The sequence below is a fragment of the Corapipo altera genome, unplaced genomic scaffold (genome assembly GCF_003945725.1).
Source record: "Corapipo altera isolate COAL_440 unplaced genomic scaffold, ASM394572v1 104, whole genome shotgun sequence".
NCBI lineage: Eukaryota > Metazoa > Chordata > Aves > Passeriformes > Pipridae > Corapipo > Corapipo altera.
In genome coordinates, this window is record NW_020884920.1 from 2325385 (window position 1) to 2342350 (window position 16966).

The following is a 16966-nucleotide window of genomic DNA, read 5'->3' on the forward strand; positions in this document are numbered from 1 at the left end:
GCTCTCTCAGCCTTCCTAGACAAAAAAAGGAGAAGTGTAGAAGAGGGGAAATTTATAGTTATGACAGATGCAAATCTTTGATTCTTGGAAGCACATTTTGGAAAATTATTTTTAGATGAAGTTTCTTGTCAAGGGCAGCCGGAAGCCTGCAGTGTTTGAATGTATTTTTAAAAAAAGTTTCATTTCTCATAATCCCTTAAATGCTGTAAATAACCCTTGTTTCAGAGAAGAGTCCTTTCGAAATCCATTTTCTGCTTTTCTACTTCTAGGGGATTTTTTAGCAACAGAAATGGCCCAGCAGCTGGATCAACACGGGGCAGGCACAAGCTCTGTGCTGATTCTGTTGTACCAACAGGTCTTAGCACAGCTCCTCCCTTCCCAGAATCCAAGACCTGGCCTCTGTCTGTGCTGTCAGGTTCATAAGTGACAATAGTGTGTAACAGCTCACTTAAAAATTTACTACTTCTTGTAGGAGAGGTAAAAACAAATGTGCTTTCCAAGCAAATGGCAGAAGTTTGGCTATTAAGCTTTGCATCAACTCATACAACTTCAACTGACACTTTTTGTCAATGACTCAGCAGAAACACCTTTGTGTAACCCTCCCCCAAACCCTCTGTCCCTGAGTCTCCTGTGACAGCTGCTCATTGCAGGTGGTCCAACCTATGGATGTTCTGCCTCTTTGATGAGCTGATGCCATGTAGTCCATTGGCAGAGATTATTTTGTCATCTTCTCACCACTATTTTGGGTTCCTGTCTTCCACTCTCACATCAGCTTTCAAGAAATTTGCAGAGCATAATTATCTGCTTCTTTTTAAAATCAGAGTGAAAGTGGAAAATGGATTCAGACTACATCAGGAACTGACATAAGGACAAAAGCAGTTATATAGGACTCATTTCCTTAAAAACAGGCAAGAAAATCTTTCCCATTATGCAATTGTTGACTTTTTACCAAAGCTTGTATTTCAATTGAAGTGATTTTCACAGAGAAAAAAGAAAACAGGTAAAATTAGATTTGTCAGTGTTTCTTTTATTCCCTCTGCACTGGGTGTTCCCCCTTTGTGGTACAGTGCAGCTACAGAGCTTGGCATCTACAGCTCCTGAGGACACAAGTGCAGAGCCGAGCCCTTTCCCAAATATATGACCCACCCAACATAGTAAAAATAACACTTCTCTTGTATATTGAGACAATTGTTCTTGTCCCGTCACTGACTATATGGACTGCAAACCTGTCCCAGTAACAAAACTCACAAATATTCTACACAGTAGAGAAAAATTCATCAAATTCCTCAGTACGTCCAGAACCACCACAAAGACATTCCATCATTTTCATTTCTTGTCCTTTTAAATAGGTGGTGATGAGTCATGGACTCGAGATCGTTTCCTTGAATCCAGATGGCACAACTTCACCACACTTGGCAACTTCGGATCACTTCCCGTAGAGCCTGTATTCCTTCCATGGTCTTGTCCTTTAAAGCCATGGCAAGAAGAACAGGTTTGTTCCCAGCTTCCTGTGACACGAACGCCACCAGGTTTTTGGCACAAACATGAACGAGGGGCTGAAAAGCAAAGGGGACAGAGATGTACACTCCTACAGATGGGAGAGCCCTCCCACATGAGGAAGAGTCAAGGAATGATGTCAATAACCTGTTGATCCTGGGCTTGGACTGAGCATGGCATTTGCTGTGTGGTTCCAACATGGTCAGCAAAGCCAAGCCATAGGACAGGAAACTTTAGAAACTCAACCAGCTTAAAAGGGAAGAGGTTGGACCCATGAACGACAGCCACCCAAACCACCCTGAAGCAACTTAACTGGAGCTGCACTGGAATTGAGTTTTAGCACTGTCAGGAAAAACTGGAAAGTCAGTGTGGAGAATTTTTCCTTCCATTAATCCTCCCACGCAAACTATGACACCAATATCCAATTATATGAAATGCTGTGGATCCAAATGTCTTTATTTCCATCAGAGACAGACTTATAAAGAGGTCTGTAAGTACAACCTTTTGTTTAAAAACTTGTTCTGAAGAGGGATGTTCCGCTGACAAACTCTGGAAAAAACCCTGCTATTTTTGCAATTCCTAGAGAATTCCTGTGTAACAGGCACGTTGCTTATTTTACTAGAATAATGAAAAACAGAAATAAGTAGTGAGGCTGAAGAAGGGAAGAAAAGAGATATAACCATCCTTGTAAGGTTTCCTTAACAAGAATAGACTAGAACAGCATTGACTATTTCAGTTGGAAGGGACCTACAAGGATATCTAGTCCAACTGCCTGACCAACTCAAGTTAAAACATTATTCAGGGCATTGTCCAAATGGCTCTTGAACACTGACAGGCTCAGAGCATCAACCCCCTCAAGCCTGTTTCAGTGTCTGACCACCCTCTCAGTAAAGTACTTCTTAATGTCCAGTCTGAACCTCATCCAGCACAGCTTTGAACCACTCAGCTTGTCTAGGTTTCATTGGCACCCACAGCTGTGTATCTGTCAGAAAGATGAGTCTGATTGATTTTAAATACCAGTCTTTTTTGGAAGTGTGCACCATCCCAAACAGGGATGTTAACAGTGAAAAGCAGGAAAGGAGCAAACTAGTGAAAGCCTTTTCTTAAAGTTCAGATCGGTTTAGTTGGTTAAAATGATTTAAAAATAGAATTTAATGAAGTAAACATAGCACTTCCCATTTCCAAATAAAACACAGAAGCAGCTTGGGGGTGGAGGTGGTCAGAATTAGCACATATCATACCAACAAAAGAAAAACAAAACATCTCCTATTCAGAAAGGGAAGGCTATTACTGAAGAAAAAGAACTCCACAGGGGGAAGTTGTGGATAGAATCAGGAACTTGTGTTGCTACAGTTTTTCTAGTTAAAGCTAGCAAGTAATATTTAATAGCTTCAACCCTGATGGAAAGCCTCATAAGCAGGTAGCTCTGTAACTTTCTGTTTTAATGCTTGACCAGTTGATGCTTTGTGAAACACATTTTCTTCTGCTTTCTCTCCAGCCTTGTGAAATGGTTGATAAAAACTCATTTTGCTGAAGCAAAACAAATTAAACTTTATCAAGGGAAGATGCTGGCAGGCACACTTAAGTGAAGGCAACTAAAGTCCATTATGGGGCTGGCATACACTGGGTGGGGGATGGGGGTGACAAAACAGACCTGAAAAGAAAAACAAACTCACTGGAACAGAAACCCAAAAGGTTATCAATGGCTGCACATTTGATCTTGCAATCCTTAAATCAACAAAGCTTTATCAAACCTTGCATAAACACAGAGAAGCAATCCATATCCTGCAGGACACAAAACAACAGATCCCCAAACCACTGACGGTTAGTTAAAGTTTTATGTCAAACAGCAGACGAGCACACATACTTTTGTGATGAACCCCTCTTGCCTCAGAAGATATTTTAAAATTAATCTTATCACTGTTCAAACACTGCTCTAACTGCTGTGATTCATCAACTCCCTGGCAACTCGCACGGCCCCACCTACCACATTTCCCCCTTATCCTTGCTGCACATCCGCTCGCTCTCACCTCATCCTTGCCCAGCAGCACCTTGGTGGTGAGCGAGGGCCTGCCCACGTTGTCGCCGATGGTGTTGGGGTCCACGTAGACGATGGTGCCCATCTTGCCGTACTGGGTGACCACCACGAGCACGGAGTTGGAGAAGGCCGTGCACACCACCTCGGTGGGGACGCCGTGCACCACCTCCTCCCGCTGCTTGGACGTCACGATGGGACCCGCTTCCATCGCTGCCGGAAGAGAGCGGAGCGGCAAGAACAGTAGAACAACCTTAGATTACAAACGTGGCCTCTGCGGGCTGTAAAAAGCCCAAATCCTTCCCCATCATTTGAAACACCCTGGGTGAAGTTAGTTTCGGAGTACAGGAGCATGCGGAGGTGCGTGTTAGTGCGGGACAGCGCACCCCTGATTAGGGGGGGATATTTGGCAGCCTCGCAGCGATGGCATCGCTCCCCCCGGCATGGCCGAGCTGGCTCTGACAGGCTCCGTCCTAAAAATGCACCAAGGAGGGGACCCCGAGCCCCGCTTTCCACCCCGGGCCCCGCAGGACCAGACTCTTCTTGAGGGAAACAGAGACACAGCCACCATCACCCCTCCCGCCGGGCCGCGGCCCCGCCGCCCCTACCCGTGCCGCCGTTCTCCGCCCAGGCCCGCCCCGCCGCGGCGGAAGCGGCGCCTTTCCCTTCCCTCCTTTCCCTCCTCCCTCCCTCAGCCGGCGCGGGGCGATGGCGCAGGGCGGCCGCTGCCCTCACGGCCCGTCCCCTCCCCTCCCCCCCGCGCCGCCCCCCCCCCCCCCCCCCCCCGCGCGCGGGGGGGGGGGGGCGCCCCCCCCCCCCCCCCCCCCCCCCCCCGTCTCCTCATGGCCGTGGTCCCTCAGCGGCCCTGCCCCAGATCCGAGGAGGAGCCCCTTCCCCCGACGCGGTCTCCTCCACCGTTTTCTCCTCGTTCCATACCGCTTCCCAGCGCGGCTGGGGCAGTCCCGGGGCAGGACCCCGCAGCGCTGTGAGGGGGTGGCGTGTCCCCCTCCTCAGGCCCGTGAGGGGACAGATGACCCTGAGGGCCGCAGCGGGGCTGCAAATATTTACATGTTTTGATTTTTCCTCAGGGGATGTGGCTGCACCCACCCACTGGGCGTTGTTGGGTCACACTTCAATCCCCTGAGCGTGCTTTCCCATCTAAATAAAAAAAAAAGTGGCTTGTAAAGCAGGCTGATAAAAATAGAGGGAGAGCAACTTTTTACACGGGAAGACAGGGATAGGATAAAGGAGAATGTTTTTAAACTAAATGCGGAGAAGTTTGGATTAGATATTACAAAGAACTTCACTATGAGGGTTGTGAGGTCCTGGCACAGGTTGCCCAGGGAAGCTGTGGATTCCCCACCCCTGGAATTGCCCAAGGCCAGGTTGGACAGGGCTTGGAGCAACCTGGGATAGTGGAAGGTGTCCCTGGCCATGGCAGGGGGTTGGAACGAGATGAGCTTTAAGGTCCCTTCCAACCCAAACTGTTCTGTGATTCCGTGAAAATAAGGCTGGTTTTGGGCTATGGGAGCAGCCTTGCCCTTGGCTGAGTGAGTGATGGCAGCTGCCCAGTGGAGCTGTTCTGGGGGATAAAATAAGGACACTTGTGTGAAGAGAGCAAAACATAACGTGACTGCCTGGGGTGCAGACATTAGTTTCTGTTAATTACACACAATTGATCCGGTGCTAGCGTTTTTCTTTGTAATACTAGTACTCGTGAATAATAATTTTGTATTCTAATTTATACATAGCCCTGAAAATTGGGATTTCTCAGAGGTTTGCAACCTTCCAGACTCTTGCAATTGCTGCATCTTATGCTTGAAGCCTTCATTGCTATGTTTTAGCTCTCCCTTACTGGCATTCCCACCACACACTAAATATCCCAGCTGTGGCTGCAGCAATAGCTGCCTGAGTTGTGGGTTATCAGTTCAGGCAACATATCTTAAGGACCTCATGAATATTCCTTTTGTTTTGCATTAAAAGTTTTACCAAAACTTGACTACAGGAAGAACGCACAGACTTTGTGATGAGAATCCTGGAAGGCACCGTTAGAGAGCAGCAGAGGTCCACGGAAAAGCTTTTAATTCAGCAGGTTATTTTTGTGGTTAATTCAAACAGAGGCTCGATACCTTTTTGGTACTCTTTGCAGTCTGGCAAATAGTCTGTTTTCCAGCACTGTGAATAAACAGCATTCCTCTTTCTTGCTTACCACAATCACTCGAGGCTTTGCCTGTTTGACAGAGATAATAGCAGCTATTGTCAGTAAAACCTCCTGACTCATAAAGAAGTTTATTCCTGTTCTGCCTTCTCCAGAGAGTAACTTTACTTCAGGAAACACAAAGGACCCAGTTCTTCCTGCCATCCTCGCCAGACTCCATTTTATTTTTTACATGTCAGGAGGACAAAAAGCTGTTGTTCAGATTTACAGGGATTCACCATTCTTCTCTGTTTTGCATTAGTTTGGGATGAAAAAGTTGTCTTTAACAGTTTCTTTGAATTGGATGTCTCATTTTGGCCTGTAGCTAAGGTGGAATATAGTAAACTGAAGTAACTAAGCACTGAATCTTCATCACTGACAGTAAATACATTAAAAAAAATGAACTAAAGAGAAGAGTCCTATTGTCTGTGTGACTGATATAGGGGATGGCGATTTGAGAATACACACTGTGGCAGGTAATGGGACCTTTCCTGAGGGGTCTGTCTGCCTGCCATCTGCTTCCCAGCATTTTGTGGCTGAGAGAGACCTGGATCCACACTTACACTCCTGGTTTCTACAGCACTATTCCTCCGAAGATCCCTAATCACATTGCAAACATTATTACACTTAGCTTCATAAGCTGTCTTTTGACATAACACATTATTGATATATCCCATTTTACAGTTCAGGGAAAATAAAGAATCGAGACAGCAGGTCAGAGCCATCAAATTCTCAGCTGGAGATTCTGCAGAATTTCAGGATCCCTTCTTCCATTCCCATGCACTCACTGTTGAAGAAACATAAATTGTGCATATCACTATCTCAGTTATGAGGCAAAATCAATGACTGTGCAGCCCCATACATTGACAAGAAAAACTATTCATAATGTTGCCGCTTTGTACCTTTATTATTATTTATTTGAGCAGTTTTGTATTACTCTTCTTTTTCAACTGCCTCAGTGCCTTTGTGTGTGTAGACTGGAAGTAGGCTGCTTTTATATTAGTCTTTGCATTTATCTGAACTGATTTTATAAGAACAAATGCATAAGATCCTTAGAGCATCAGAAATGTTTCCCACTTCTCTCAAAAACTAGACACACAGTGTTTCAGGACATCCATTAATAATCCCTGCTCTGGGGAGGGCCTCACTATCAAAGTGCTGGGTTGGTTTATTAGTTTACAGGTTATTACTTCTCTAGTTTAGATTTCTCTCTTGTATCTTTTATGATGCAGAATACAGACTGTGAGCTGGAACCTCGGGTGCAGCTGGGCCCTGGGCTGCGCAGCCAAGGAGAGAGGAAAGGAATTAGTTTGCTCCCTGATGCAGGAGCTGCTTGGGAATTATTCTGCCCCTTGTTATAAATCAGGTACATGAAGCAGAGCTGCCTGCGAGTACATTCCTCAGGCCAGACGATATCAGAGTGTTCCTGCTCCCCTTATTGCTGTCACAGCAAGGTCGGGGGTGTGGGTGGTGCAGGATTGTGTGAGCACTCTCTCCATGGAGCTGTTGTGTCAAAGGAGTAGGAGGGACAGCAGGAATCCACACCCTGGATTTCTCCTTTCAAGCCATCCTCACTGCATTTTGGTAGAGTCTGGCAGAATGGTGTTCAGAAAATACTACTGGATCGAGGCCCTGGGGGAGGCAGGGAGAGGAGCACACCCGGGGCTGTTCTCAGAGACCAGCCTTCGCCCCAAACCGTGTCTGGCAACAACAGCCTGGCTCTCTCTGCAGTCACTGGAAACATGGCTTAGAATCTGGCTCTTCTCAGTCAGGAGTCACACGTGCTGTGGCTGATGTTGGCTGGCTTATCTCCTACTTTCTAGAGCTCAGCCTGACATAGGTATGGGCCTGCCAAACTTGACCACAGCCCAGCTGCCTCTGCACATGAGTAGAAATGGGACATCATGTGTGCAGGGAAGCCTGAAGTTGGAGTGTGAGCAGCTGAGGAGTTCAGGCTTGTCCAGGATTAGGTGATACCTGAACAGCATTCTCAGGGTTAAAGCTCTGAGGCTCTGTTTGTGCTCATATTTTGAAGGGAGGTGACTGGATTCTGGCTCTTTTGTGCATTGGTCCCTTTTCTGTGCTCCCTGGGATAACAAGAGTATCAATTCTTATTCTGAGAGACAAGTCTAAGGGTTTGGCTTGTTTTGAAGTTGTCCACACAGCTCTTACTGTGTGGGACTTCTCTTATTTCATTGATTGTGTGAGTAAGGGGAAGGCTCAGCCAATCCATTAGGCATTGCAAAACGGCTCCAAGCTATTTTGTTTTTGATTAAACTTTTTTTTTTCCCAGTTGTAGAATTCAGCCAGCAAAACAACAGTCTTTTAATAAAAAAACCCCACACATAACACATCCAATTATTCCCTTTCTGTGTGAGCTGCACTCGGCTGCCCATTGAAAATAGAAATGCTGGATGTCTTTACATGCCTGAGACTGTCAGGTCATGCTGTTGTTTCCGTTTCTTGCACTTGCAACTTAGTAAGGAAACAATATGGGAACGTTCATTAATATTTGTGTCAATAGTAAGTGCCCACATATGAGCACTAGCAGATTTTCCTGCGAAAGCTCAGTGTACGGGGTAGGATTTAAAAACATGGCAGTGATCCAGTACACTCTGGCTGGGCCTGGAAACATCTAGGTAGCAATGTGACTGGAGCTCTGGAAGTTTTTTTTAGTCAGATTTAGCGACCTATAAATAGAGGAGTACTCCAGCCCTTGTAGGACTTTGTTGTGCTGTGTCATTGGTGTTTTCTGAGCTGCTGTGCAGGCTGGGAAAGGAGGATTACAGATCCATGGGGTGGGGAGGAAAAAGGAGAAAGGAGCAACCTTGGTGCTGGGGGAGAGTTTCATGAGGGGGCTACTGCTGAGATTGCAGAGCCTGGCAAGATGAGGCAAGTCACACCTGCAGAAGGACATTGCTGAAAGCAGTTTCTTGGGTGCTTGATCTCAAACAGCAGTAGTTCTCATATATTCAGTGCCTTTAAAACCAGCACATCCTACATTTCTTTGCAAAAATTATCCAGAAATTACTTTCAAGAACAACTGAAATTAAAATGACATTCTGAAAATGTGTGAAATACATCTCCAGCATCACTCCAGACTACTTAAGAGAGCTAAAAGAGCTCTAGCTACCTAAAAGAGTCAGGATTACATCATGCAGCCAACCTGGTGCTGTCTGATGATAATTTTATCTCCGGTATTTATCATGAGATAACAGCTGGCTGTACTGGGCATTATAGGCAGGGGGTATGGAGCAGACAGAGTCATCATGAGGCAAGATTGAGTTTGAGTACTGTTTACATAATTTTCATTTGTCAAGTAACAGCCCTGCATAGATCACGACCATGACAGCGCCTGTGGATGGTACCATCCATCAGCAGATCTACCCTGCAAACAGCAGAAGCTTTGTACTGCTGCAGTGGCTGAAGGAATTATTTCCATGGATCACTAAAGACAGCAGTAATTACCATAAAGCTCACTATAGTTTATGTAGGAGTTTTTTAGGTGCTCGCGGGGGTCTGTCAGATGAAAGACAACATGCAAATGGAGTGGATTGTAAAAATAATTGTGGCGTAGCTTCTAAGAACAAAACTCGTTCCCCTCTGTTCCCGAGAAGTGCGAAAGCACGGCAAATAACACCGTGGCTCTTGCAGAAGCAACAAGAGAATGTGAGAGTATTAGTATGATACTAATAGTATAGTCAGTTCTATAAATCACTTAATTGTGACAGCAAATTAAATAGTGTTGTTGTCTGGAATTCACCCATAGTTAGAATGATATATCTTGATGAGACAAATGCCTTCTGCGCCACCAGTAATAAATTAGCTCCTCTTTCAAGTGAGAAAACAATTAAAAACTTGGTTGAAAAGGGCATATTTTCTCTGTGGCCACTGATCCTTCAAACTCGGGAAATAATAAAGTGGTTCTAATAGTTGTTCATTGTTACACTGTTGAAAGAGGAAAAATCCATTGCCTCATTATGTTCAAGACAGTTATGAAATTGCATTGGGAATATTTGAAAATGTAAGAGGCATCTAACCAAATGGTTTCAACTTTTGACAATGTGTCATCATTTGCAGTTCATAATGCTGCTGTTAACTTTGGGAGATATCAATCAGTGCACACAGTGGAAAATGAGAATAAATATTTACCTTGCATTTATATACTGCATAAATAATAGCAAAGTACACAGTAGATAGGTCATGATTCCATTTTGAGGGTTGTGTAACAAAAGTTTCAGAATTACAGGAGGTATTCATTTTGCAAAACTTAAATATGTGGAAGCATTCAGGCATTTCCCAACAAAGTGGACAATTCTGTGCCTTGCCAATGAAACAATACCAAAATGATTCCTGGGTATAATGAATTACTCTTGAATATTAGATGATTGGCTCTATCTGATTTTTAAGTTCTTTATAGATGTTGAAGATGGAGATGGTGAAAATAGCTGATGTCTGAATGCTTCCTCTTTCCTGGTACATTAAATTTGTTTGTCATCTAGTCAAAATGAACATCCTATCTTGTGCTGAAGTTTAGCACATAAAATTACAGTTATGCTGTAGATCACAATAAAGAATCCAAGGCAGACCTGCATAAAGACATTCCATGGCAAGGCAAAAGAATGCAGGCAGGTGCTCTTCCGTGGGCTGTAGAGAGACAGATTTCTGTACCTATACTAACCAGACTCACTTGAAAAGTGTGAGATTATAGGAAGCTGGGAGCTGTATTGAAGGACTTACCTAAGACAGAAAATTGGAAATACATGTATGAGGAATTCTTTGATTGGAAAGATTTTGTGAGGCACGTGCATATACTGCAGGAACTTGTATTTAGAAGAGTTTCAAATCCTGGTTATCTCCATTTCAGAAAACTTGTAGAGTTTACTGCATCTCCTCCTGTGTCTAGAAATTAATCAAATAAATAGTTTCTCTTAGAAGCAGGTTTAACATTTCAAAACCCTGCAAAATGTTGAGTCTATTAAAGTTGAAGTTTAAAGTTAATTTTAACTGACCACATAAATTCTTTTATGAATCAACATAGAAAAAAACAAGTACTTTGTTTCTTTGTTAGTGCCATTCTAAGTAATGAACTGAAGTTTGTGATAATTGAATTGTGCTTTTGATGGACAGTACAAATGTACTCTTAGGAGAAAAATACAATTATATACTGGAGAAAATGGCATTAAAATGAAGCATTGTCCCTTATTTCATAGGTGCTTATCTTCTATTTCTGCACAAGAAATATGAAAATCAAGAAAAGCAGATGTGCTATCAACCTTTTAAGTTTCATCCTGGAAATGAGGTTGGAATATTCCATAAGGAAATCAATGTCATTTTCCTACCCTCTTTTGTCTCTGTAAGAAATGCTCTGCCTAAGTCCTTCTCTGCTCTGCACTGGCAATGCCTCTTCTGTTTCTTTAGGTGACTCCAGGCTGAGATCGTGTTTTTTCTCTCAACTTCATGCGAGCCTCCTTTTCTAACCCTTCCAAGAGCATTTTAGAACCAGTTTGCCCTGAAACCCTGAAATCAGAGAACACCGAGGGATTAGGTTTAAACTTGTTAAACTGAATTAACACTCCTGCCACATGATTCTGGCCTGTGCCAGTCCTTTTAATCTTGTTCAGAGTTTAGGATAATTTGTTTAGTAGGGCTGATCAGCTGGAGGTTAATTCAATTGGACTTTGGTTATTTATTCATGCCCGGATTTGCTAAGTGTCACAGCAGATACACGAGGTCTCTGTTACAGTTATGAGATGGCTTCATTAGTGTGACGGAGAGTCCATCTGGATGACTTCCTTTCCTCAGTGCAATAACTGGCTGTCAGGGCTCTCTCCAGTGGAAAAAACTCCTTATATAACATCTCCCTTTCATTTGTGTCACAAGTGTATTGATTACAACTTAAAATGCACTCCTCTGTTCTGATTGCTGGGATTGCCAATAAACTTTCTCAGGGATCTCAATAGTATTCCAGTTCTACATTTTCCATTGATACAAGAACTTAAAAGAAAAGTAGAAATGTGTTGTAGTAGCCATTTATTATTAATAATGTGCTTTCATGCAGCATTTTGGTCCTTCTCACTTCAAGGTCCACTTTTCTCACAAGTGAAGTGCTACCAGTGCTGGGTTAGAACATGGTCAGTCTTTTGCACTGTCCAGAATTAACTATCCAGAAATAGAATACAAAAAAGAGGAAAAAAATTGCATCCTACTGAAACCTCTGGAGGAATTTAAGTTGGCAGAAGGTTGTTACTCGAACTGGAATGTGGCCAGGACACCAGGATTAATGTTAGCACAAAATGCCATTTGATTGCAAGTGTTCAGATAACCTTGGATGAAAGTCTTATCTGAAAAGAGGCTCTTCTAACAGAAAGGGCTCCCTGATGTTGGCTGGGACTTTGGTTCAGGGTTGACTCAGAGAATTTTTGCTCTTTGCTTCAGCAGTTTTTGAATGGGACAGCTCTTGAATGGTAACAGATCTCCCCTTCACAGCCTGCAGCACAGCAGATAATTTCCCAGAGAGAATTCCATGCCATAGACTGATGTCTCTTTTTAGAGATGTTTCCTGATATATCATGCAAACATTACAAATAGGAGCCTGAAGGGAGGCTTGCTGGGGAAGGTCCTAAAGATTAGAAGGAAGGAAAAATGTTCAATGTCAAGAAGGCACTGGGACAAGCTGAGTTGCCACATCTTCATAAATGTGAAGTAGCTATTTATGTTGTGGAGTTACTCCTGAGTAAGTGAGACTGTCCTTTGCCTCATTCTTGTTTTATTCTCCTCTCTGGATGTTTCTACTGTAGTCCTCTAATACATGTTATGACTTGGGCTGGCAAAACCAGGGGATGCCCAGCCAAAGCTTTGATGATTAAGAGCAGTGTTAATCAAAATTTCTTCTCTTTCTCTCTTTTTTTTCAATTAAATTGTAAGTCTGTGCTGAGGACCAACCATCAGCTTCCAGGGAGTGAGAAATGTTCCCACATGCTTGGCCTTCTTCAGAAAATCCTGTCACAGTTAAACACCGTGAAATATGGTTTCCAACAGAACAGTGTTCCCAAAACCAACTGGGACCAGCCTTACAACTCAGCATTCTTTGCAGAAGTTTATTTCCTGTTGACTTGGAAGGCACGTTAGAGCTTTGGAGAGGAGTTTCTACTTATCTACATAACAATGCAAGATGAGTCCTGCAGCATCAGCTCCCACAGAGAAGCTGGAGACAGCAGGGCTAGAGAAAAATGTGTCAGTACCCATCCTTGCCATCAGACGGGTGAGCTGCTGTGGGACTTGACGTTTCTTGCGCTGGTCCCGGGTCCTACATGTCTGCATGGGGAAAAGGAAAGCATGCAGAGAGGGTTTTGAGGCAGCCTGCCATAAATTATGAAGGAGGCTGTACCTGCAAAAATCCAGTACGTGTTCCCAAGAGACTTGATTCCTGTCTGAAGGAGAAAGACCAGTGTGCAAGCTCCATCTCTGTGGATGTTCTCCCCATACTACAGCTCCTTCTTTACAATAAGGCGGGAGCTTCATGCAATGGGAACAACCCTTGCAGGGCTGTGTGTCAGCTGCATGTGTGGATAAGCTGTATGTGACCATGGGACTTGCTTTGCTATTTGGTTTTGAGGGCAAAAGCCATCACTGTTTTTATGTAGTGTTAATCTGACCTAAACTGTTTTATAAGTGGAGCTGTTTTCCATTCTATGGAAGCTGAAGGTTTTCCCTTGCTTTCCGTGGGAAGACACCAATTGTCGCATTTCCTCCAGCCCAGTCTTCCCATTTCTTTCCTGCAGCAGCTTAGACTTGTATATGAGCCAAGATATGATTCCCCTAAGCATTTACATAATTTAATATTCCTTTTCCTTGTCTTCCTTATTTTTCATTTATAGGTTAACCAGCACCTGAGATGCTCAGTGCTTTCCCTGACTTTGCTTTGACTAGTTAAACTTTTAAATTAAACGTATTTATTCTCCCTCCTTCTGTTTGAAGGTTACTATATAATTCTGTATTTAAAAAAAAAAATCCAGTAAATGGAGAAGTAATCACGGATGAATCTTGCTGAGGAGAGATAGATGACCTGACATAAAGGATTGAACATACTATTCCACAGATATCTCTGCATCTGACAAAATAGGCCAAACTCGTTTTTTATGTGGCTCCACCAGGGATGAACAAGACCCGGGGGCTGTAAGGAAGACCACGTGCTGACTTTTTGTTTCATTGGTCCCTGGAACATTGAATATGCTCTTGATATGCAAGAGTAGGCTGAAATCTGCAATCAGCTCCACGAGTGTAACTGAATCTGAGTCAGGATAAGTGGCACCTGCATGATGAAGAAGGGCATTCATTATGCTCTGTTCAGGTCTGTACCAGCCCACTCGTGTGGACGGAGTTCAGCACTTACTGTCTTGAGCTGAGGGACCACACAATCATGCTCCAGCGATCTTTTCTTATATATATTTCTCCTACATGCTGGACATCTCAGTGCTGTGCTGACAAATGCATAAGCACACACCATCCTATCTAGATACCTGCTCTGCACATGCTCAGCAGCCAACAGATGCACGTTGGACTTACGAATATGAGTGGGGTGAAACGTGTCGTGCGACCTTCACATCGGGCTCACTTTCCTTCTGATAAATCACCGCTGTCCTGGGGACATCTGTGTCAGTTCTGACCAATCCCCCATTGCTGAAGGCAAACCTGGTGCAGCTGTGAAGGGTCTGTGGTGCTGTGCATCTCACACGTGTGCTCCCCATGGCCAACATTAATAAGAAGGCTTTGTACAAAAGGCAGCACATGAAGAGAGAAGAGGAGACTGATACACGTTGCCACTGCCTTAAAAGGAAGTATAAGAGGAGAAGATTCCTGGGTGATCTCTTCATGCTGTCACCAGGAATGGTCCTTTTGGGAATGATGCAATGAAGAGCTTTTGAGAAAAATGTTGTTAAAGCAATTTTTGTTGGAAATGTTATTTTGATGCATCAGGCCATATTGTTTTGATCATTCCCTTTTCAAAAGTAACTTTTAGGTTACAGTGTTCTGCTTTGATGATTTTTCAAACGAAGTTGCAGTCATTTCACTTTTTGTCAATTTTTCATCCACATTTTATATTACATGGGAAAAGTGAGCAAAAGAAAATATTTGATTGACCCAAACTACCCGTGGGATGTGCTGTTTTTGTGAAAACCTTCAAAATACTGCTTTGTTTTTCCCTGTTTGAGTGGAAATCTTAGGACATCTCATCTTTTGGAGAAAGGAGAATGCACTCTGATGAGGGCATGTGGTACTGAGGCCAAAGTCAAAGTGCTAAACCAGGACTGGTACTGAATCACCCTGGTTTACATCTAATTGCGGGGGGGTTTTGTCCTTAGCTACACAGTGGCCCCATGTTTTGGTCATGCCACCATATGAGTACTGTCCCTGGAGGAAGCCTGGCAGGCAGGTTTTTGGGACTATGTGCTGAAGACTTTACACTCTCTGAAACACAACCCAAGGTTCCTTGGCAGGGATCACTGGAGGGATTAGCCCTCAGGGAGGGCACTCGGGTGCCCTTGACAGGTGAGTTAAATGGAGAAAACAGCACATCTTGAAGGGGAGCCAGAAGAAAAAGCTGCCTTGGCAGGTGGCCTTTGTGCGGGCTAGTGCATGGCAATTGTCCTTTGAAGGAGGGAAGTGTGATTGTGGTAAGAAGTAGAAGGGTCAGACCCACTCCAGTCCCTTTGTACTTACAGTCAAGGTTGGAGTTCCATGTTCCCTCCCTATGTCAAGTGGGAAACAATCACTGTTTCTCCATACTTTGAGGAATTCTTACCCACATCCCCTCTGTGTACATACATGTATAAAATCGGTTACTGAAAGCAAGAGAACAAAAATACTGTGAAAGTCCTCCAGAGAGAGGGATGCAAAATATGTATCCAATAAAACTTTTCTGATGATATCCATAAATACAGAACTGACGTGCTGGCCCTGCTGTCCTCTCCAGTACCATTCCACCAGAAATGTGTAACTCACATCCTGAGTCATCCCCAAGGAGAGCAATAGATGTTATACACTGGAAATGGTTTAATTTCTAACTGGCCCAAGCACAGTTCATACCTCTTTCATCAGGCGAGAGGAAGATGAAGAATTTTAATATCTTCTGGTGAGATCATGGGACCTCTGAGTCCCTAGGCTTATTCAACGCAGTCAGTGCATTTTGCCAGTTCCATGCAAGAAACTGCAGGTGTGGGAGAAGTTGGGCTCCCAAATTGCACTACAAGGGCAGGAGAGGGATGATACTTGCGTAGGAAGTTCAACCTTTCTGTTTGCTCTGACTGAGTGCAGGACCATGAGATCTCCATTCTCAGATGCAGGAGACCCTTTTTTAGGCTCATGAGTTTATAGCAAGATACTCCAATGGCCTTATTTCCAGAGGCAGGGATGATGGATTCCCACCTGGAGAAACAGGTCTGTAGGCAGATGCATTTGGTACGATCTAACACTTCATTTATCCTGGCAGACCATAGTTTGCTACATCCATTCCCTGCTTAGTGCCAACCTGTAAGCTGGGGCAGGAAGCTCACAGGCTCTACTGCCCCCTCCAAAACAGTTGTCCCAGCATACAGAGAGGGGTTGGCATAAATTTCCCTGGGGATAAGTGACTGATGGCTGTGATTACAGGAGAAGATCTTTGGAACAGATCCAGCCTCCTCTATAGTAGAGTTGAAGGGCAAGAAAAATCTCTCAGACATCCTAACGCTGTGAGGTGGCTTTGTTTTGAATGTTAAAAAAAAAAAAAATTTTTCAGAGAGCTTAGAATCCACAAGCAAAAAGGAAAAAAAAAAGATGAGAAAATCAGATGGCTGAATTACTAACTCATCAGAGGCCAGTAGGGACTGTGGTAATACAAGCTATATTATATTGTCAATTTGTATTGTACATTGGGAACAACAACAATTGTGTTATTTTGAAATTAAGAATAACCTGGAGGAGGAAAATAAACTAACAGTACCACATAGTTGAGAGGGAGAGAGAATTTGTACTTGGCAATAATCAATACTCGTGTACGTCTCCTAATTGAGTCAGCCCAGTCTTCCTCCGGGATGTGACAGTGACAACTCCTCTTCCTGCTTGATGGATTTGGTTGTGCTGCAGCTGTAAATAGAGAGTGCACCAAAAATGGCTTTGGTTTGTCCTCAGTGCCTGAGCACCAACCCTGCTGGGTCCCAAATATCCATCAGCCAGGCAGGACGGGGCATTGGTGC

At 43.9% G+C, this 16966-nt stretch overlaps 1 protein-coding gene and 1 long non-coding RNA gene across 5 annotated transcripts; one reads left to right on the forward strand and one right to left on the reverse strand.

Moving 5' to 3' along the window:
- Positions 1-1006: 1006 nt before the first annotated feature.
- On the reverse strand, positions 1007-4604 carry PSMG3 (proteasome assembly chaperone 3). Of its 3 annotated transcripts, none has more exons than XM_027656652.1 (3): positions 4448-4604; positions 3528-3745; positions 1007-1556 (listed from the first exon to the last, which is right to left on the reverse strand). In XM_027656652.1, the coding sequence occupies exons 1-3, from the start codon at positions 4464-4466 to the stop codon at positions 1404-1406; spliced, it is 390 nt and encodes a 129-aa protein (XP_027512453.1). In that variant the 5' UTR covers positions 4467-4604; the 3' UTR covers positions 1007-1403. The 3 variants fall into 3 exon arrangements, with proteins under 3 accessions (XP_027512453.1, XP_027512454.1, XP_027512455.1); XM_027656653.1 differs by lacking the exon at positions 4448-4604 and adding an exon at positions 4141-4248; XM_027656654.1 differs by lacking the exon at positions 4448-4604 and adding an exon at positions 3921-4110.
- On the forward strand, positions 3752-13638 carry LOC113953468. 2 transcript variants are annotated; one of them, XR_003529882.1, is made up of 3 exons: positions 3752-3892; positions 6962-7095; positions 10943-13638. It is a non-coding gene; the product is annotated as an uncharacterized LOC113953468 (long non-coding RNA). The 2 variants fall into 2 exon arrangements; XR_003529883.1 differs by lacking the exon at positions 3752-3892 and adding an exon at positions 5033-5624.
- Positions 13639-16966: the final 3328 nt, after the last annotated feature.